We start from the raw sequence: 23,005 nt of genomic DNA on the forward strand, positions 1-23,005 counted from the left end.
TTTTGACTGTGGCACTTTTAGTATTTCCTTCCTCAGCTACAGGGTGGTTTATAGCATATGTGGTTGGGGACAAATAGTGGGCCACCTTCGTACTGTGATGATACACAGCTGTTGTATCTATCCCTTAATTGGATACAATTGGTAGTAACAGATCCAATTATAGTAAAAGTTTCAACATTAAACTCAAACTTTCAACAGTAATTTTCAACAGAATATTAATAAGTGTAACTTTATATCGGAACAGAATTATTTGATATGAAATAAGGAAAATAAAATTGTACTTCTGCTTATATTTGTGAACTACTGCGCAAGTCTTGGGTACAATTCCTCAGTAGAGTCCTGTCCTCTGGACGGTTATTTTACTTCACTTTAAGTTTTTCCTTAAGGAAGCAAAAGCGTAATCACAGATGTCTCTGTCTCATCAGTGTGTTCATCATTTCATGGACACTTGACACATTCTACCTTTCACAGCCCTGTGCCACTTTTCCATAGTAAGAGTTCATTTATTCATAAAATTGCTTTTAATATTATTGAATGTAGAACTCTTTCTGGATCTCACAGTGTGATACTTTGAATTGTCCTCATTTTGTGTACGTCGTATGTAGCCGCTTCTCCACACACTTGCGGAGCGTGGTGTCTGCTGGAGTGGCCATGACAGCCTGTGGAGAGTAAAATGCTAATTAAATGACTGAATGTTCAACTGCAGAGGTGGATTTTACAAATCTATCTGAGTTTGTTGGTGGTAGTTCCTAATGAAAGAGATTGGTTTTACATATTCCTTATATCACACACCTAAACTTTTTTTTTCCTACTTAGAGAGAAACTCCAAGAACAACACCCAGATGGAAATTTTGGAGCAGTGTGGTTGTTTTTTGGCTGCAGGCATAAGGATAGGGATTATCTATTCAGGTATTGTACAATTCTAGTATTGTACTCAACCACTGAGTGTACAATTCTAATTCTCAGACTTTTTCAACTTGACAGCCTTTTAGTGATCCATTATATATTATATTTCAGAAAAGAGCTCAGACATTTCCTTAAGCATGGGATCTTAACTCATCTAAAAGTTTCCTTCTCAAGAGATGCTCCTGTTGGGGAGGAGGAAGCCACAGCAAAGTATGTGCAAGACAACATCCAGCTTCATGGCCAGGAGGTGGTGAGAATCCTCCTCCACGAGAACGGCCGTATTTATGTGTGTGGGTGAGTCGTTATGCCTAAGTCGGGTAGGAAAGGGCCATCGGTGATGTCTGTAGAAGAAACAAAGGACTGAGAAGCCAATAATCTAGATATGTAGGGATAAGACATTTGATTCTTAAGTACAGGAATAGAAATAACAGTTCTGAAATGATTTTGACATATTTGCTAGCCCAGAAGTTGTTACTATCAGGGAAATAGTGGTGAAAGTGAATGCTTGCATTGTACATTCTTGGTACCATTTACATACCTGTTTTTCGCCTCTGAAAATTACACTCATGTTATAAAATTAATCATGTGAATTGAAATCTCGTGATTGATTTTGTTGTATATAAGAATAGGTGATTTGTGCTGTTGTGAACTATTAATAACTAAGAAAGAAAAAGTATGATTTTGACCCTGAGAATGTGGATACTAGGATTCTTTTTCTTCTAGGCATAATTCGTGGTGATACAGTTGACAAAAACCCAGAAACATTCTGTGTTACTACATTTGATCTACTTTCTGAGGCAAGATCTGTTACAGAAACCCAAAATTGCCATAGAAAAATTGTTTAACACTTATTTCCTTATTTTAATGAGACTCAAAAAATTTCTGCTAGCGAAAAAGAATTTTTGAAGTAAGAAATTCACTTTTTCATCCAAACACGTTCCTGGGATTCAGCACATTCTCTGAGTCAGGTTCTTTTGTTTTTTTCAACTGTAATGCAGGAGACAGAATACTGGCATCATGACCCAGAACATATGTATAAATACAGTTGAAACAAGTTTCATGAAACCAAACCTAACGTTTTCTGTTTAGTTTTTATAACACATTCTGACGATTTCTCTTCCATTTTATTTAGTTTGCTTTAAAAGCTAGCTTTGGCTACTAAGTTGATTTCATGTCCTTTCAATAGATTTTGACTCCTAATTGGAAAACATTACTTTAGGTCGATAAAGGGCAAAACTTCTAGACATTGTTTTGGTTTACATTTTCCTTAGCTTTTAATGAGGTATTTAGTCTGCATTTTGTTTGGCGAGGACAGTGCCATCGGTGGTCAAATACAGAGTTTTAGAGATGCACCTCTAAATAGTAGAGGCAGAGTCAGTTGTACAGATCACAGATAACTGGTAATTGAGAACTTGGAGAATATCTTAAATGTCCAGACTCTTTTAAAACATTATTCCAGAAATAACTCCTCCCAATCACTGGTGCTTTACTTTTCACATTGGTGAAATGCACTGGGAAGCATTAATAGCAGTGGTCAGAGAGCTCAGAAGGAAACCCTGGGTCACTTGAACATTGACGGCCCATCAGGGAAGCGGGAATGAAGTAGACAGAAGGAACAGCCACCAAAGAAGCAAAATTGTCCCAAAGCCAAGAGGGCGCTGTCTCAGGGAGGGAGCCTGTGCTGCTGATGTGTCAAGTGGGAAGACAGCGGAGCAGGCTGGTGGGGTATAAGTTCCTGGGATTAGTGGAGGGGAGAGCCTCTTGAGAAAGGTGAGACACCCACCACAGACACCTCTCAAGAAATTTCACCGTGAGAGGCCAGGACATTTTCAGTTCCTAACATAGTGGAATCTTGTCTGACACTTGGCTTCATTCAGCAAACACCCGAGTACTGGCTGAGTGCTTGGGCACATTCAGATGTCGATAGATACGAGGATGTATCGGGTTTTGTGTTGCTATAGAGGAATACTTGAGACTAAAGAAAAAAGATTTAATGGGCTCATGGTTTAGGCTGTACAGGAAACGGTGCCAGCACCTGCTTCTGGTGAAGACCCCAGGAAGCTTCCACTCTGACAGAAGGCAAAGGGGGAGCAGGCACCTCACATGGCAAGAGAGGAAGCAAGAGGTAGGGAGAGGTGCCACACTCTCAGCCGGATCTCTCAGGAACGCAGAGGGAGAACTCACTCATTACAGCGAGCATAGCAACAAGCCATTCATGAGGGATCCGCCCCCATGACCCAGACGCCTCCCACCAAGCCCCACTTCTAACACTGGGAACCACATTTTAGCATAAAGATTTGGAGAGAGCACGCATCCAAACTGTATCAGAGGATAAGTGAGTTACACTTCCTACCCTCAAACAGCTTACTCCCTGGTGAGAAAGCTGCACATAAACAGACGTTTCTAACATCGGAAGTGTTCCAGAGAGCACTGCAAGAGCGCCTAGGAGGGGTACCTCCCCTGTCTTGTAAACTGAAGAGTTAAGATGTAGAAGCACTTCAGAAGGACCTGGCACATACTAAGTACTCGATAAAGGTGTCTGTTACTAATTGTATATGCATAAAGACCTAGAAGTGTGCAAGAGATCTGGTTCCCTTCAGGAGTACGAGTCTACTGTGTGCTTTGAGAGTGGGAGGCGGGGAATGAGGGATGAGCCAGCAGGTGGGCTGGAGCCAGGTGGGGCCTCAGATGCTTCTCTGACACCTAGGAAATTCTTGGCCTCCTGTCGGGACCTGGAGCCTGTGGAGGATTGGGATCTGTAGAACCGTGTGGTCAGCTGTGCCTCCTACAACAGTCACCATAGATGAAGGCCTGGCCTGGGCACGAGTGAGGCTGGGAGATCTGTGTGAGATGTTCCGAGAAGAGGGAGGAAAGAACTATGCTGGTACAGTCAAAGGGAATTAGACTTGTGAATTAAGGAGGATTTAGTAAAAATGCCCGCTTGTAAACAATCATCTTATTATTTCCTTTTTTAGAGATGCTAAGAATATGGCCAAGGATGTACATGATGCCCTTGTGGAAATAATAAGCAAAGAGATTGGAGTTGAGAAACTAGAAGCAATGAAAACCCTGGCCACTTTAAAAGAAGAAAAACGCTATCTTCAGGATATTTGGTCATAAAACCAGAAATTAAAGAGAATTAAGCTTGTTTGACTGGAAGTACTAGAAGTCAGTTTTACTAGTGCCGGGACTTTAAATTTTCAAAAGAAAATTTTCTTTTAGCATTTCTTAGAGGAGATGGAGCAGGGATTGGATCATTTAACAATATAACAAAACTTCCTGATTTGATTTTACATGTCTTCCATCTACGCCCTTCCTGTGCCTGTGACTCTCCCTGAACTGCCCTGTTGCCTGTGGGCTCTCCTGAGCTGAGGCAGCCTTCAGTCCCCATCAGCGCCTCCTTGACTTCCCGGAGAACTTCACAGAGACTCTGTCCTTCCACGCAAAGGCTTCCTGAAATAGGGAGACTGACTGAGTAGCTCATTCGTGTGAACTTACAGTGCCAACATTTAAACAAATATGAAAATGATTTATTTTTGTATGATGTATACCCATAAAGAATGCTCATATTAATGTACTTAAATTACACATGTAGAGCATATCTGTTACATGTTTATGTAACTATCAAATGGTTATTTGTTACTAGAGCTATATTTCTGATAAAAAATATTTTAGGATAATTGCCTACAAAGGGATTTATTTTCATGATGCTGGAAATATGAAATGTATTTTGAAATTTCACTCTGACATATGATTTATCTATCACCATTACTTTTTTTTAAGTCACAATTTCAGAATTTGCGAACATTTGCATTCAGTTTACAGGTACCAGTACGTACATAGTTTAGTAAAAAGATACAGCCTTTTTCTTCTCTTTTCAAACTCCTTTTATTTCTGCTGCTTGGCACATTTTTGGGTTTTCCCACACTCTTCATCTTTATACCACTCGAGCTGTGTCCTGTACCTAAAATACTGACTTGAGTAGTATCCTTGTACTTTTAGATTCCCAGTATCTAATTCTCTGTTATAATTTGCCCAAACAAAACAAAATAACAAAGGATTATGATAACCTTTTTCCACTGTTCTAGTATATATTGTATTTTTATTTGATAGCTTGGCATTTAAAAAATTTCTGTTGAAGGCTTTTGATCCTTTTGAGAAATAAAGATCTGAAAGAAACAGCATAATCTTAAAATGTAAATTTTTGTGGCTGTTTAATCTCTTCTTTTCATTATTATATATTTTATAATAGAAGCCAATCTAAAAATACGGGATAGGAACATATACTAAGCAAGTACTGTGTAACATGCATAATTATTTGTGTAAGTTGTTTGTATCAGCCAAGATACACTTAAGGTGAAAACATTAAAAGAGACAACAATATTCCTTATTAATAAGATACAACAATCAAGAACTTGTGTCCACCTACCAATACTGTCTATAATTACATGACCCAAAACTTTTATGTGTAAAAAGAAACTGACAAATAGTCAATCATAACTTGGTGTTGGAAACTGACCTAAGCCAATTTGCTTATACACAGCATCCAAGTTATGTCTAGAAACTGCTAGATTATCTACGTTTTAGGTGGGTATCGTTCAGCTGCTCCCTGCAGCCTTACCAGCTAGTGATAGTGAAAATACATTTCATTATAAATGCTGCTGTACATACAGATATGTATTATCACTTTTTAAATGTATTATTATCTGTGATTTATTAGTAATCGGGCACAAAACAGTTGTACTCACCTAGTTTCTAAGCTTAATGAAGTTCTGACTGTCTTTTCAGGCACTCCACCACATCTTGCAGGAAGAGTTCACTCAAGGTGCGTCACAACGTGGATGGGACTACTCCAGGGGCAAAATGTTGTCCTTACCATGAACCATCCTCTAACCTAGTGACTGGACATACTATTTCAGAGGTAAGCCTCAGGCACCAGCCTAGGGCCTTGCTGGATAAAGTATTTAACCTTGTTTATGTCGGGGTAGGGAGAAGTTAGCAGTGAGGGACCTTTTCTAACCTGTTATTCTAACAAGCCACTATTGCACTCATTATTTTTAATAGCCAGTCTTCGTACAGATCAGTGATAAAATTAACAAAAGAGCTTGTGGTAGGCAGTTCTGCAATGTGACTTTTCTGATTAGAACGCTCACTGCACCTAGACAGTTCCGTTCTGTGGTTCAGACTTACAGTGTTTGTGGGTTATTCTAAAGTGAGTTACACTTTAAACTGAAACAATCGTTCTGTTGAGTCATACATTACCCGATAAAAAATAAAAAGCATTTGGATTTCACAGCAAACATATATGATAATATATGCCACACCCAATAAACTGGGCACCCTTGTTGATTTCAAATACTCTTGAACCATTTTAAAGCATTGACCATGAACTAAGCCATGAAGGAAAAGTCACCAAATCCCATCAAGCCTTGTTCACTGACCGACGTAATAAAAAGAACTACGAAAAACCCACCAAGGCCACAAGGACACATTTTAAACACGTGCAGATGATTCATAGCTTAAATTATTAAATGTACACATGGAATTCAGGTGAAGCAATACCCAGTGGGAGGATTCAGTCATCTATTTCACAAAGTACTGTGTACCCAGTGACCAAAATAGTTAAAACACCTGTTTTCAGCGAGCTTTACATCACTTTGAGGAGAGACATAAATAATCTGTGAGTTGCATGGGGTCTGAGAAGGTGATAAAGGCTATGGAGGATGACAAGTCAGAGTAAACGGGATGTGTGGCCTGCAGTCTTGCAGGGTTGGGGTGACTTTATAGGGTGTCTGTGAAGGTAAAAACTTGAAAAAGACAAAGGAGCTAGCCATCGTGAGTATCTTGTGGAGGGAAAAGTCAGAAGGAAGGCCTTGAGATAGAATGGTTGCAGGAAATGTGTCTTAATCCAGACCCCAAGAGAGAGTTCTTGAATCTCTCACAAGAAAGAATTTGGGGCGAGTCCATAAAGTGAAAATAAGTTTATTAGAGAAGTAAAGAAACAAAAGAAGGGAACTCCATAGAGCAGCCCCGAGGCTGCTGGTTGGCTATTTTTGCAGTTATTTCTTGATAATATGCTAGGGTGGATTATTCATGAGTTTTCCCAAGAAGAAGTGGGGATTTCCCCAGAACTAAGGGTTCTTCCCACTTTTAGACCTTATAGGGTAACTTCTGGATGTTGCCAGGGCATTTGTAAACTGTCATCGTGCTGCTAATCCATTATAATTAGCGTATGGTGAGCAGTAAGGACTACCAGAGGTCACTTGTTGCCATCTTGATTTTGGCAGGTTTTGGCTGGCTTAGTTACAGCATCCTGTTTTATCGGCAGGGTCTTTACAGCCCGTATCTTGTGATACCAATCCCACTGACCTCCCATCCTGTGATTAGGAATGCCTAACCTCCTGGGAATGCAGCCCAGCAGGCCTCAGCCTCATTTTGCCCTGGCCCTATTCAAGATGGCGTCTCTCTAGTTAAAACACCCGTGACAGAACTGCCAGGCAAGTTGGAACAGCAAGGAGGGCATTGGGTATTGAGCAGAGTGACAAAGGGGGAAACTAATAAGTGATGACTACAGAAGACACATGGGGAGGTCTGATAATGGTTTCAGATCATCATAGCATTTAGGTTTTTACTCTAAATGAATACAAATCCATTTGGTCAGAGTGTTAAGGGTGGAAGGTATTTGAGTTACCAGCAGCGAATCTGTATGGGTCTGCAGCAACCTCAGTTCTTGCCTCCTCTGAAGAAAGAATTCAACTGAGGGACATAAGGCAGAAAAAGACCAAGGCAAGTTTCGGAGCAGGAGTGGAAGTTTATTTAAAAGGGTTTAGAGCAGGGAAGAAAGGAAAGGAGGGTATGCTTGGAAGAGACCCAACCTGGTACCAAGGTCAAGTGCCCTGTTTAACAGTGATGCTAGGACTTTATAGGCTGGCACTTTCCCCATGATTCTTCCTTTAGGGTGGGCTGCCCGCACATGCAGTGCCCCCCTTACTCTTGGGAGGCGAGCACCCGCAGTGTGTTTAGGAAGCTGTCCACATGCCCATCTGAGGCTTTCTTCCCTTTTCCTGTGGAGTGCCCCTGAAGGTCATTCGCTGTAATTTTGTCTCTTAATGCACATGCCCAGGAAGTTGCTTCTCCCTGGTGTCTGCAATTAACACTTTAGTGCAACAGGTGCAGATCATCAGGAAACACAATTTATCACTTTTAGAGAGGCATTGTGATACTTGCTGAACCATTACCCAGCATTCCTAGTGTGTGGGAGAGCCCTCTTCTGCACTGCTCATGCCTGTCTTAACTACCTGTAACAAGAGGAGTAACATGGCTAGCCTACCTTCTAAAGGGATTATTGTGGTGGTTGTGGTTGAAGCAGGCAACCACTTAAAGAATTGAGATAATACAAAAGATCAGATTATTAAACCAGACTTATGAGTCAGAAATGTTAGCCATTCTCAAGCTTGACTAATATCAAAGGTACAGGAAATTTTAGAGGACTGCCTATCCCATTCCCTAAGTTCTTCCTTACTGCATTAGGTCCTTCCTAACTAAGATTTACCGTGTGACTCCTGCATTGCTTATGCGGTATCACTTATTTTAAAAAGGAGCTATTTAGATCATGAGATGTCTATATTGTATGCCAAATATTGTCTGCATTATATGCCAAAAATTAGGCAGCTAATACAACATTTTCTGGACAGCCATATCCCATCAATCTGTACCTCTCAGGTTTATTTACAGGGAGCACCCTATACAAGTCAAGTACATATTGCTAAAAGCATTCAGTAATTATGTTAAATGTAATTGTACTAAACAACTCAAGTGAAAGTTTATTAAGCAAACCTACCAATATGTTGAGAAGAGACACATTTTAAGACACAGAAAGTTTGCAAATTTGGAAAAGCATATGCCACGCAAACAAGAAAGTAGGTGTAGTTATCACAGAAAGGAGACTCACAGAAAGAAATAGTACTAGGCCGGGCGCGGTGGCTCAAGCCTGTAATCCCAGCACTTTGGGAGGCCGAGACGGGCGGATCACGAGGTCAGGAGATCGAGACCATCCTGGCTAATACGGTGAAACCCCGTCTCTACTAAAAATACAAAAAAAAAAAAAACTAGCCGGGCGAGGTGGCGGGTGCCTGTAGTCCCAGCTACTCGGGAGGCTGAGGCAGGAGAATGGCGGAAACCCAGGAGGCGGAGCTTGCAGTGAGCTGAGATCTGGCCACTGCACTCCAGTCGGGCGACAGAGCGAGACTCCGCCTCAAAAAAAAAAAAAAAAAAAAAAAAAAGAAATAGTACTAGAGATATTTTCACAGTCACTGTAAGCCAGTTGAAGACATGCAAATTCTATGTATGCCATTAATAACAAAGTTTCAAAATGTATAAAGCAGAAGTTGTCAGTACTAAAAGGACAAAAAAGCAAACCCAAATTAAAACTGGGAAATTTAACATACCACTCTTAGTAGCAGGAAGAACAAGCAGATAAAATACTCTGGAAACCTTCAAAAGAAGGTTTTTAACAATGTAATTAGCCAGTTGGACCTAAATGACAACTCTAAACTCAACAAGTTCAGAATGGAAATTATCATCTAGTTTATACTGAGTAATCACCAGAATAGACCAACTTTCTCTCTTTTTTTTTTTTTTTTTTGAGATGGAGTCTCGCTCTGTCCCCCAGGCTGGAGTGCAGTGGCGTGATCTCGGTTCATTGCAAGCTCCACCTCCCGGGTTCACGCCATTCTCCTGCCTCAGCCTCCCGAGTAGCTGGGACTACAGGTGCCCGCCACCACACCTGGCTAATTTTTTGTATTTTCAGTAGAGATGGGATTTCACCATCTTAGCCAGGATGGTCTCGATCTCCTGACCTTGTGATCCGCCCGCCTCAGCCTCCCAAAGTGCTGGGATTACACGCGTGAGCCACCGCAACCAGTCAGACCAACTTTCAAAAAGATAGATAACAACTCTACCGTGCGTGGTTTCTGAGAATTAAACCAGAAGTCCGTAACTAAATGGAACTAAAATAATCCTCAAATATTTGGAAAAGAAGCAACACACAAAACAATTTTCCGCGAGTCAAAGAAAAGTCACGAGGGAAGTTAGAAATTATTTTGATGAAGAATAAAAGGACATACCAAAATTGAATTATGCAGCTAACGCAGTGCTTTAAGGGAGACTTATGGGGCTACATGCTTATATTATACAATTTAAAAATGCTTACAAGTCAGTGATCGAAGGTCCCATCTTGAGAAGTTAGAGAAGGACCAGCAAATTAAGCACCACGGATAGAGAAGTAGAAAAAGATGAGAGAAGAATCCAATAAAATACAAAAAAGCGCAAAGTACAATAGAGAAAACCAGCAAAATAAAAGTTGATTAAGATTAATACAATTGATATACTCCTAGCAAAAAATAAGCCAGAACAAAAGGGCCTATTTCCAATATCTGGAATGAAATAAGGAACATTATGACACATCCTGCAGACTTACTGAAAATCAGGAGAAAATATAATGAACTTTCTTATATCAATTATTTGAAAATCTAGATGAATTGGACAAATTCTCTGAAAAATTCACCTTAGCAAAACTGACAGGCAAAACAGAAAACCAATACTTTTAATTTTCATGCCTATTTAAAAATTAGATCTTGAATTTAAAACCTTCCAAAGAAAGCCCTAGGACAGATGGCTTCACTGGTGGTCTCCAAATATTTAGGAAAGAAAGAGAACTTGCCTTGTTAAACCCTTCTATTAAATATATATATATATATATATTTTAAATCCCAAACTAATTTTAATGAGGCTAGCATAACCATGATATCAAAACTTACAGATGAGGTACCACAATCTATACATATATCAAAGCATTATGTTGTATACCATAAATATAAACGATTTTTACTTGTCATTAAAAAAAACTTAGACATTACAAGAAAATAAAAATATGGGTCATTTACTATTTCTTATAAACAGAAATGCAAAAATTCTAATCTAGATATTAGCAAATTCAATCAAGTAATATATAAAAAGATATTGCACGTTAAGTGAGATTTTTCTTGGTATGCAAGGTTGATTTAACATTTAAAAATCAATCAACGTCATAATACACATTTACAGAATAAAGAGAAAAAATATCCTTTAAATCATGGGTAATTAACTTTCTGTACAGCGATGGAGAGTAAATAAATTTAGTAAATAAATTTAATTTAGCATTACTTATACTGACATTAAATCAATTCTAGGCTTTCATGTATGTTTTATTTAATGCTAACATTTTGCTTTTTAAATGTGGTAGGCTTACATTTGATGGAAATCCAAATACTGATTTTGGCATCCCTTAAATTTTTGTGACTAGAGGTTGTGATGTGTTTTGTTTTTTTTTTAGGTTAGGACAGTTTTTATTTATAAAAGTATTATTTTAGTGTGAGAGAGAATGTGAAACTGGATTTCAATGAAGTAGATTGATGTATTTTATTGTTTGATCAGTTTCTCTTCCAGCTTTTATTTATTATGTTGAGTGTTCTAGTGCATGTAACTCACTATTCTAAGGAGTGGTATGATAGTCAAATAACAAGCTCAGTTCAGAACCAAGGAGTTCATTGGGTCTGCCCACTTCCACCACGCTCATTCCTTATCAAAGGGGTTAACTACCCTGTGTTAAACACAATGTCAGAAAACTTTTGCAGGTCTGATAGAGTCATAACTGAAATTCCATGAGATATGTCATTATTCTTAGTTTGCAGATGAGGCAGTTGGGGCTTAGAAGGTTTAACTGTCTTTTCCAAGGTCGGGGTAGTAAATGTCGTAGCCACACTTTCAAATCCAGATCTGTTGGAATCCCAAGTCCATTACCTTTTATTTTAAAAAAGTGTCATACTTTTTTTTTAAAATTTTTTTGAGAGGGAGTCTTGCTCTATTGTCCAGGCTGGAGAGCAGGGGCATGATCTCAGTTCACTCGAACCTCCACCTCCCCAGTTCAAGCGATTCTCCTGCCTCAGCCTCCCAAGTAGCTGGATTACAGGCGTCTGCCACCACGCCCGGCCTGTTTTTGTATTTTTAGTAGGCACAGGGTTTCACCATGTTGGCCAGGTTGATCTCGACCTCCTGACCTCAGGTGATTCACCTGCCATGGCCTCCCAAAGTGCTGGGATTACAGACATGAGCCATGGCACCTGGCCTTATCATAGTATTTTATTCACAAAATGCGTATGTGTAAATACACATTGTTAAATACACGTAACAAATGTTAGTTATGACTCAATAGTAAAATGACACCATAAACTTACAGAGCCTTATTTTTCTTCTGAAGGAGTGTCTTGGCTATTCTTATAAACACCATTCTACTCTCTACTTCCTGGAGATCAACTTTTTTAGCTACCACATATGAGAGAGTACATGCTATGCGGTATTTGTCTTTCGGTGCCTGGCTTTTTTCACTTAACGTAATGTCTTCCAGTCCCATCCATGTTGCTGCAAGTGACAGAATATCATTCTTTTTTATGTCTGATATATATGTACCACATTTTCCTTATCCAATCATCCCCTGATAGACACTTAGGTTGATTCTGTATTTTGGCTATTGTGAATAGCACTGCAATAAACATGGGAGGGCAGATGTTTCTTGTAGGAAACTTGACACAGTTTTCAACTTTTACGCAATTTTCATAGTGGCTGTACTAATTTATTTCCCCTAACAGTGTAGGAGATCTCCATGTCCTCAGCAGCAGCTCTTATTTTCTTTTTGATAAAACCCATTTTAATTGGGGTGAAATGATATCTTACTATGGTTTTGATTTGCATTTCCCTGATGATTAATGATAGTTGAACATTTTTCATATACCCATTGGTCATTTGTATGTCTTCTTTTAAGAAATCTATTCAAATCATTTGCTCATTTTAAATTGGATTATTTATTTTTTGTGTTGCTGAGTTCTTTGAGTTCCTTGTATCTTCTGGTTATTAATACCTTGTTGGAGGGCTAGTTTGTAAGTATTTTCTCCCATTCTGCAGGTTGTCTCTTCACTCTGCTAATTGTTTCCCTTGCTGCGTAGAAGCTTTTTACCTTGATGTAATCCCTCCCATTTGTCTATTTTCACTTTAGATGCCTGTGCTTTTGAGGTCTTTCACAAAAAAATCTTTGCCCAGATCAGTGTCCTGGAGCATTTCCCCAGTGTTTTTTTCTAGTAGTTTCGTAGTTTCTGGTCTTAGATTCAAGTCTTTAATTCATTTTGATTTGATTTTTGTATATGGTGAGAGTGGGTCTAATTTCATTCTTCTGCAAATGGATATCCCTGTTTTCCCAGCACTATTTATTAAAGAGACTGTCCTTTCTCCAGTGTATGTTCTGGGTGCCTTTGTCAGAAACGAGTTGGCTGTAAAAGTGTGAATTTATTTCTGGGTTTCCTATTCTTTTTGATTGGTCTCTGTGTCTGTTTTTATGCCAGTATCATGCTATTTTGGTTACTATAGCTTTGTAATGTATTTTGAAGTCAGGCAATGTGATGCTTTGAGCTTTTGTTCTTTTTACTGAGGATTGCTTTGGCTATCTGGCATTTTTTATGGTTTTATATAAGTTTTAGGATTTTTTTTTCTATTTCTGTGAATAATTTCGTCAGTATTCAGATTGCATTGATTCCGTAGATTCCTTTGAGTAGTATGGAGTATGTCGATTATCTTGGGTTGTCATTATTTTTTATACATTTTAGAGTCAACTTTTCAAGTTCATTAAAGCATTCTGATGAGATTTTTAAGTTGGAATTGCCTGGAATCAATAGACCTCGAAGAATGGAAATCTTTGAAATATTGTGGCTTGCTATCCATGAAAACAGTATTGCTCTCCATTTCATTAAATCTTTTGTAGTGTCCTCTAATAAGATTTTACAGTCTTATCCACACAGGGTTTGCACATCTTTTGTTAATTTTATTATTGCAAACACAATTTGTTTTCTGATTCCTAAGTTACTTTTTCAAAATTTAAAAAATGAGTTTATTGAATTTGAAAATCTAGTTTGAAAATGTGATTTAAATAAGATTAATCACAATAATTTAGCCGATTTATCAAATAATAAATAATTTACTAAACCACACAATAATGATATTATTGTAGAACTAATTTTGATGGGATTTTTAAAAGTTAAACCCTAGACTTTATTCCTACTTCACTTTTCCCACCAACATTTTTCTGTTCCAGAATTTCATCCAGGATATCACATTGCCTTTCATTCTTTCACCTCCTTAGTGTTCTCCAGTCTGTGATAGTTTCTCATCTTTTGTTGTTTTTCATGACCTTGAAGAGCCCTGATCAGGTATTTTGTAGGAGGTTCCTCTATTTGGGTTTGTCTGAAGTTTACGCATGATTACATTGGGTTTCTGGGTTTTGAGAAGAGCACACTAGCAGTTTTTTTTTTTTTTTCTTTTCTCAGCGTTTCATATCATGGAGTATATGGTATAATATGATTAATCACTAGGGATCTCAACCCTGATATCTTGGTTAAGGTGGTATCTGCCAGTTTCTCTACTATGAGGTTACTACTCTGTTTCCCTTTTCATATGACATTGTTTGGAAATGAGTCACTAAGTTCAGCCCACATTCAAAGGAAGAGAAATTAAGCTCCAGCTCCTGGAGGGGTTACGATCTACATGTATAATTTGTAATTCTTCTGCAAGGAAAAGCTGTTCCTTCTCCCAATTTATTTATTTATTTTAACATGTATTTCTGAAAGTATGAACTCACATTTATTTAATACTTTGGGTTATAATATAATACTGTATTACTTACTTTATTGCTCAGATGATCATATGTGATGTTTCTCAGGGTGACTGTTGTGTTCCTTTGCCATGCTTTCCCTTTTTGCTGGGGAGGAGGGCCAAGCCATTTTGCTAAGGGGAATGGAAAGGGAGACAAGGAAGCGCTGATGACAGTGAGATCTGACATCCTTGGCTGGGCCACAATCTTGAAGGCTTTGCAGTTGCAGAACTAGTTTTGTTTTTTTTTAAGTTTCGCATATATATGAATGTTGTTTATACATGATGTTTTGAGATATGTATAATTTGTTTCATTTTTTCAGCACTTTTTTTTTTTGATAGTCGAAAATGCTCCAGATTGCCCTTGTTTTTTTACCTGTCCCAGTGTTAAGAATCAACCGTTTCTCCAGTAAGTCATAATTCTTTATATCAGAGAACCCCTGACAACCACTTAGCTGTTTTCCATGCCTATAGTTTTGCCTTTTCCAGACTGTGTGATATAACTGGAATTATACAACATTGGGCCTTTTGGGTCAGGCTTATTTCGCTTAGTGAAATATATTTAAGGTTAACCCATGTTGTGTGAGTTGATATCTGGTTCCTTTTTATTGCTCATTACTATTCTGTTGTATGGATGTACAGTGGTTTATCCATTCGTTTATTGAGGGAAACCTTGGTTGCCTCCAGTTTATGACAATTATGATTAAGCTGCTGTAAACATTTGCGTACAGATTTCTGCATGGACGTACATTTTTAATTTACTTGGATAAATACATCAGAGTGGGATTTTTGGGTCATATGCTAAGTTTTTCTTTTAATTTTTAAGAAACTGTCAAATTCTAAAGTAGCTGTCTCATTTTACATTCCCATGAACAAAGAATGAGAGTTCATGGATTTGTTTTTGAGAGACATTTTTAAGAGTTCAGAATTGTTAGAATTTGCTTTGGTGCAGTCCATGTCTCCAGTCCCTGTGCGTTTAAGCCAGTAGATTCAAAATTAAAATGATAGCATAGAAATTATAAACAACACAAAGAAATACAAATGGAGTTACTTTAGTTCTGTTACTGTGTATGTGACCACTTGAGTATTGCCTCATGATGACTTTTGTTTAAACATTTGGAAAACGTTTATTTCTTTCAGTCTCACCTCATAGATGAAAAATGCTTCAGAATATGGTTATAACTGTGAAAAGACCATCCCTGATGTTATGATATGCTGACGATGAAGCTTTGCGTGCACTACAGACAAATGTTGGAAAGTGTCTCAACTTCAAGGGCAGTGAATTCTGAAAGTTAATGTGGACACAAGAGTTTCTTCTCAGTTTTCCTCCTCTGCTGCAGTATTTTTTGAGTTATCTTCTTTTCTGGTATGAAATTGTCAATCAAGTAAGTCAGATATAAAAATATTTGCAAACAGCCAAAATCAGCTCTAAAAATGATGTAGTGAAACTCAAGATTTTAAATTGTTCCTGGAAGAGCAGCACACAAAAATTGTGTAGAAAATTATTAACTATGCAACAACAACAAAAAAGTCAATGACATTTAAACAGAAAAAAGAAGAATCAAATTCAATTCCTGAGAAGAATATTAGGGGAAAGAACAGCAACGCCTGGCCTTGCAGTAGCAGAAGGAATTGCAGGATGTGTTGAATATTTTGATTATTTCCACTAGGAACTAGATAGTTCTAAAGCAGTGGATGAACCATTCTCAAGTTCGTTAATATTAGCCCATTTTCCCATATTCTTTTAGCAGAGAAGAAAAATTTTAGAAGCTTTCACCTGGTATAATACAAACTTATGATGAATTTTCTGGTGAAAATATCTTAGGGGAATTTCTTCTATTGCAGAGATGTTTGAAAACTATTATAATCCACCCTGAAGAAAGAAAAACATGAACAGTATTTCAATTTCTGGAGCTTATTGTAAAATGTGATTTTTATGAATCTCTGAAAAACTCATCCTCATACTTAAGAGTTTTTTCAAGTCTTCATACATCTATGACTCCACGTGAAAAAAAACTTTTCAAAATAAAAATTTAAGAAGTAAGTTTTTCAATTCAATTTGAGTGAAGAAAACTGATAAATTCTCTTATACATCCATAGAATTTGAATACACAGAAATTAAGTTTTATAAATATGCAGAAGTTACAGATCAAAAGCAGACACTGTAATATAATTCACTAAGGTGTAAGACCAGTATGTAGGTGTAAGTTTCCCTTGTTTTCCCAAAAAACACATTAGTGCAATTAAAAATAATTTATGGCTTTTTATCTTTAAAATTTTTTAAATTTATCCAAATAAATATAAATTTTGGGGGCTATATCTGCTAACTTAATACCTTCATATAATTTGTAAAGATAAAATCACTGTAACTGGAATATCCATCACCTTAAATATTGTTCTTTTCTTTATGCTAGAAACATTCAAATTATTCCCTTCTGACTATTTTGAAATATTTAATAGATTATTATAACTATGCTAACCCTACTGATCTATCAATCACTAGGTTTTATTTATTCTAACAAATGGTATATTTGTCCCCATTAATCAACCTTTCTTCATTCTCCCCTTCCCTCTACCCTTCCCAGACTGTAGTAATCACCAATCTACTCTATATCTTCATGAGATCCACTTTTTTGTAGCTCCCACATATGAATGAGACTATGCAATATTTGTCTTTCTGTTGCTGAGAATGACAAGATTTCACTGTTTATGGCTGAATAATATTCCATTATGTATATATACTATATTTTCTTTATTCATTCATCCATCGATGGACACTTAGGTTAATTCTGTATTTTGGCTATTGTGAATAGTGCTGCAATAAACATGGGAGGGCAGATATCTATTTGATATATTAATTTCCTTTCTTTGGGATTACCCAGCAGTGAGATTGCTGGATTACATGGTCATTCTATTTTTACTTTTTATGAGGACCTACATACAGATTTCCATCATGGCTGTACTAATTTACATTTCCACCAACCATGTAGGAGGTTCCTCTTTCTCCACATTCTCATCAGCATCCATTATTTCATCTTTTTGATAAAAGCCATTTTAACTGGAATGAGATGGTGTCTCATTGTGGTATTAATTGGTTTCTCTGATGATTAGTGATGTTGAGCATTTTTTTTCACATGGCCACTTGTAAGTCTTCTTTTGAGAAATGTCTATTAGATTTTTTTGGTCCATTTTTAAATTAATTTTGTTGTCATTGTTGAATTGTTTGAGTTGTTTATATATTCTGGTTATTAGTCCCATGTCAGTTGAATGGTTTGCAGATATTTTATCTCATTCTACAGTTGTCTTCTCACTCTGTTAATTGTTGCCTTTCCTGTACAGAAGCTTTTTACCTTGATGTAATTTCCTTTGTCTACTTTTGTTTTGGTTGCCTATGTTTTCAAGGTCTTACACAAAAATCTTTGCCTAGACCCATGTCTTGGGGCGTTTCCCCAAAGATTTTTTCTAGTAGTTTCGTAGTTTCTGGTCTTAGATTCAAGTCTTTAATCCATTTTGATTTGATTTTTGTATGTGGTGAGAGATAGGGTTTTATTCTTCTGCATATGGGTATCTAGTATTTTCAGCACCACTGATTGAGAAGACTGTCCTTTCTTCAGTGTATGTTCTTGTTGCCTTCGTAAAAACTGAGATGACTATAAATGCATAAATTCTTCCAATCCATGAGCATGGGCTATCTAATATCCTTTTAACTGTTTGTCTCTTCCTCAATTACTTTCATCAGTGTTATGTAGTTTTCCTTGTATAAATCTTTCACATCTTTAAATTGATTTCTAAATATTTTATATTCTTTATTGCTATTGTAAATAGAATTGCTTTCTTGATTTATATTGCTTTCTTATGGCATGTATAAATGATACTAATATTTGTATGCTGATATTGTATCCTGCAACTTTACACTGAATTTGTTTATTAGTTCTAACAGTTTTTGGTTGAATTTAAGTTTTTCTAAGTATAAGATTACGTCCTCTGCAAACAAGACTAATCTGACTTCTTTCTTTTCCATTTGTAAGCCTGTTATTTATTTCTCTTGCCTAATTTCTATGGTCAGGACTTCCAGTATTATGTCAAATAGATGTGGTTAAAGTGAGCATACTTGTCTTGTCTTAGAGAAAGTTTCAGTTTTTCCCCATTCAGTATGATGTTTGCTGTGGATGTGTCACGTATGGCCTTTATTATTTTGAGGTATGTTTCTCCTATACCCACTTTGTTGAGAATTTTTATCATAAAGGGATGTTGAATTGTATTGAATACTTTTTATTATCTATGGAAATGATGATATGGTTTTTGTTCTTGCTTCTGTTAATGTGATGCATCACATTTATTAATTAACGTATGTTGAGCCATCCTTGCATCCCTGGGTTGAATCCCACGTGATCGTAGTGAGTGATCTTTTTTACCGTGTTGGTGAATTTGGTTTACTAGTATTTTGAAGACTTTTTATCTATGTTGTGTTAGTCTGTTTTCACACTGCTATAAAGAACTACCTGATACTGGGTAATTCATAAAGAAAAAAAGTTTAATTGACTCACAGTTTTGCATGGCTGGGGAGGTCTCAGGAAACTTAAAATCATAGCAGAAAGTGAAGGGAAACAAGGCACGTATTACATGGCAGCAGGAAAGAGAGAGTTAGGGAGGAAGTACCACACTTTTAAACCATTAGATCTTGTGAGAACTCACTCACTGGATCATTAGGTCTTGTGAGAACAGCATGGGGAAAATCCACCCCCATGATCCAGTCACCTCCTACTGGGTCCCTCCCTTGACGTGGGGATTACAATTTGAGATGAGATTTTGGTGGGGCCACAGAGCTAAACCATATAATTCTGCCCCTGGCCACTCCCAAATACCATGTCCTTTTCACATTCTGAAACCAGTCATACCTTCTCAATAGTCCCCTAAAGTCTTAACTCATTCCAGCATTAACTCAAAAGTCCAAGTCCAAAGTCTCATCTGAGACAAGCAAGTTCCTTTTGCCTATGAGCCTGTAAAATACAAAACAAGTTAGTTACTTCCAAGATACAGTGGGGGTTACAGGCATTGGTAAATGTTCATTTTTCAAATGTGAGAAATTGGCCAAAACAAAGGGGCTACAGTTCCCATGCGAGTCTGAAACACAGCAGGGCAAGTCACTAAATCTTAAAACTCTGAAATGACCTCTTTTAACTCCATGTCTCACATCTAGGGCATGCTGATACAAAAGGTGGGCTCTCAAGGCCTTGGGCAGGTCTGCCTCTGTGGCTCTGCAGGGGATAGCCCTCGCGGCTGCTCTCACGGGCTGGCGTCGAGTACCTGCAGCTTTCCCAAGCTCACCGTGCAAGCTGTTGGTGAATCTACCATTCTGGTGTCTGGAGGATGGTGGCAGTTTCCTCACAGCTCCACTAGGCAGTGCCTCAGTAGGAGACTCCGTGTGGGGGCTTCAATCCCATATTTCCCCTCTGCATTGCCATAGTGGAAATTCTCCATGAGGGTTCTGTTCCTCTAGTAGACTTCTGCCTGGACATCCGGGCATTGCCACACATCCTCTGAAATCTAGGTGGAGGCTCCCAAAGCTGAACTCTAGTCTTCTGCACACCCACAGGCCCAACACCATGGGGAAGCCACCAAGGCTCAGTATTTGCACCCTCTGAAGCTATGGCCCAAGCTGTACCTTGGTCCCTTTTAGCCATAACTGGAGCTGGAATGGCTGGAATACAGGAAACCATGCCCCAAGGCTGCACAGAACAGTGGGGCCCTGGGCCTGGCCCACAAAATCATCTTTCCCTCCTAGGCCTCTGGGTCTGTGATGGGAGGGGCTGCTGTGAAGATCTCTGAAGTGCCCTGGAGACATATTCTCCATTGTCTTTTCTATTAACATTTAGCCTCTCTTTACGTATGCAAATTTCTATGGCCAGTTTGAGTTTCTCCCTAGAAAACAGTGTTTTCTTTTCTAACACATGGTCAACTTGCCAATTTTCCAAACTTTTATACTCTACTACCCTTCACTGTCCATATCACTATCAGCATTTCTGTCAAAACCATTCATCAAGACTCTGGGAAGTTTCACCACATTTTCCTGTCTTCTTCTGAGCCCTTCAAACTCTTCCAACCTCTGCCTGTTACCCAGTTCCAAAGTAGCTTCTACATTTTCAGGTGTCTTTACAGCAGTGCCCCAACTCTGGTACCAAATTCTGTATTAGTCCATTTTCACACTGCTATACATAACTACCTGAGACATGATAATTTATAGAGAAAATACATTTAATTGGTTCACAGTTCTGCATGGCAGGGGAGGCCTCAAGAAACTGGCAGTTACGGTGGAAGGCAAAAAGGAAGTGAGGCACATCTTACATGGCAACTGGAGAGAGTGAGAACAGAGAAGTGTCAGTTTAAACCATCGTATCTCGTGAGAACTCACACACTATCAGGAGAAGAGCATTGGGAACATCTGCCCCCATCATCCAAGCACTTCATACCATGTCCCTCCCTTGACATGTGGGGATTACAATTTGAGATGAGAGTTGGGTAGGGACACATAGCCAAACCATATCATAATGTTCACCAGTGATACTGGCCTGTATTTTTCTTTTTTGTTGTGTTTCTGTCTGATTTTGATCTATGAGAATATTGCTCACCTCATAGAATGTGTTTAGAAGTATTTCCTCCTCTTCAATATTTTTGAAGACTTTGAGTAGAATTTATATTAGTTCTTCAAATGTTTGGTAGAATTCAGCAGATAAAACTTCAGGTCCTGGGCTTTTCTTTAATGGGGACATATTTCTGATGGCTTTGATTTCATTACGCATTGGTTTGTTGAGTTGTTCTGTTTCTTCATAGTTTAATCCTGGTAGGTTTTAGTTGTTCAGGCATTTATTCATTTATTTTAGGTTTCCCAATTTGTTGTCATATAGTTGTTCATAATAGTCTCCAAAGATCATTTGTATTTCTGTGGCCTCAGTTGCTAGGTCTCCTTTTTGGTTTCTGATTTAATGTATTTGGATCTTCTCTCTCTCTCTTTTTTCTGTTTTAGCTAAAGGTTTGTCAGTTTTGTTTATTCTATTCAAAAAACCAGCTCTTTATTTTGTTGATTTTCTGTATTGCTTTTTAATCTCCATTTTATTTATTTTTGCCCATAAATTTATTTATTTTTTGCTCCTAATTTTTGATTTGATTTGTCCTTGCTTTCCTAGTTCCTTTAGATTCATCTTTAGGTTGTTTACCCTGAAGTAATTCTACTTTTTTGACATAGGTGTTTATTGTTATAAATTTCCCTGTTAGTACTGCTTTTGCTGTATACTATGGTTTTTGGTTGTTTCATTTCCATTTTCATTCGTTTCAAAAATTTTTTTGAATATCTTTCTTAATTTCTTCATAGACCCATTGGTCATTCAGAACTGTATTGCTTAATTTCCGTGTGTGTGTGTGTTTTCCAAAGTTTCTTTTGCTATTAATTTTTAGTTTTATCCTATTGTGGTCTGAAAATAAACGATATGATTTATATGTTTTTGAATTTGTTGATACTTTTTTTGTGGCTATTCTGGACTTTTGGGGTCTATTCTGGACCTCTATATGCTGATAAGAATGTGTTTTCTGCAGTAGTTGGATGAAATCTTCTGTAAATTTTAGTTAGACCTAGTTGGTGTATAGTTCAACTCCAATGTTTCTTTGTTCATTTTCTGCCTAGATGATTTTTTCCTTACTGTGGGAGGAGCGTTGAAGCCCCTACTATCATGGTATTAAAGTCTATTTTCTCCTTTCAGTTTATTAACATTTACTTTATATACTTGGGAGCTCCAGTGTTGGGTGCATAGATATTTATAATTGTTGTATTACTGTATTAGTTCATTTTCATGATGCTGATGAAGACATACCTGAGACTGGGAAGAAAAAGAAGTTTAATTGGACTTATAGTTCCACATGGCTGGGGAGGCCTAAGAATCATGGTGGGAGGTGAAAGGCATCTCTTACATGGCAGCAGCAAGATAACATGAGGATGAAGCAAAAGTGGAAACACCTGATAAACCCATCAGATCTCACGAGACTAATTCATTATAATGAGAATAGCATGGGAAAGATAGGCCCCATGATACAATGACCTCCCCCTGGGTCCCTCCACAACATTTGGAAATTCTGGAAGGTACAATTCAAGTTGAGATTTGGGTGGGGACACAGCCAAAGCACGTCAATTATCTTATTGATTTGGCCCCTCTATCATCGTATAGGGACCATCTTTGTCTCTTTTTTAGTACCTCCAATTTGTAGTCTATTTTATCTAATGTAAGTATAGCTACTCCTGCTCCCATTTGGTTTTAGGGTTGCATGGAATATGTTTTTTCACCCCTTTACTTTCAGTCTATGCGTGTCTTTACAGGTG

General features: G+C 37.8%; 1 protein-coding gene across 4 annotated transcripts in view; it reads left to right on the plus strand.

The window, feature by feature from the left end:
• Positions 1 to 5,101, plus strand: part of MTRR (5-methyltetrahydrofolate-homocysteine methyltransferase reductase) — a 32,746-nt gene extending 27,645 nt beyond the window's left edge. For all 4 annotated transcript variants that reach the window (XM_033178776.1, XM_033178775.1, XM_033178774.1 and 1 more), the window contains 3 exons: positions 817 to 909; positions 1,018 to 1,200; positions 3,882 to 5,101. In XM_033178776.1, coding sequence (XP_033034667.1) covers positions 817 to 909; positions 1,018 to 1,200; positions 3,882 to 4,026 — 421 coding nt within the window. In that variant the 3' untranslated portion in view covers positions 4,027 to 5,101. The remainder of the gene's footprint in view (positions 1 to 816; positions 910 to 1,017; positions 1,201 to 3,881) is intronic.
• The last annotated feature ends 17,904 nt before the right edge of the window (positions 5,102 to 23,005 follow it).

This window comes from Trachypithecus francoisi, unplaced genomic scaffold (genome assembly GCF_009764315.1).
Source record: "Trachypithecus francoisi isolate TF-2019V2 unplaced genomic scaffold, Tfra_2.0 Lachesis_group2, whole genome shotgun sequence".
In the NCBI taxonomy this organism is placed as follows: Eukaryota; Metazoa; Chordata; class Mammalia; order Primates; family Cercopithecidae; genus Trachypithecus; species Trachypithecus francoisi.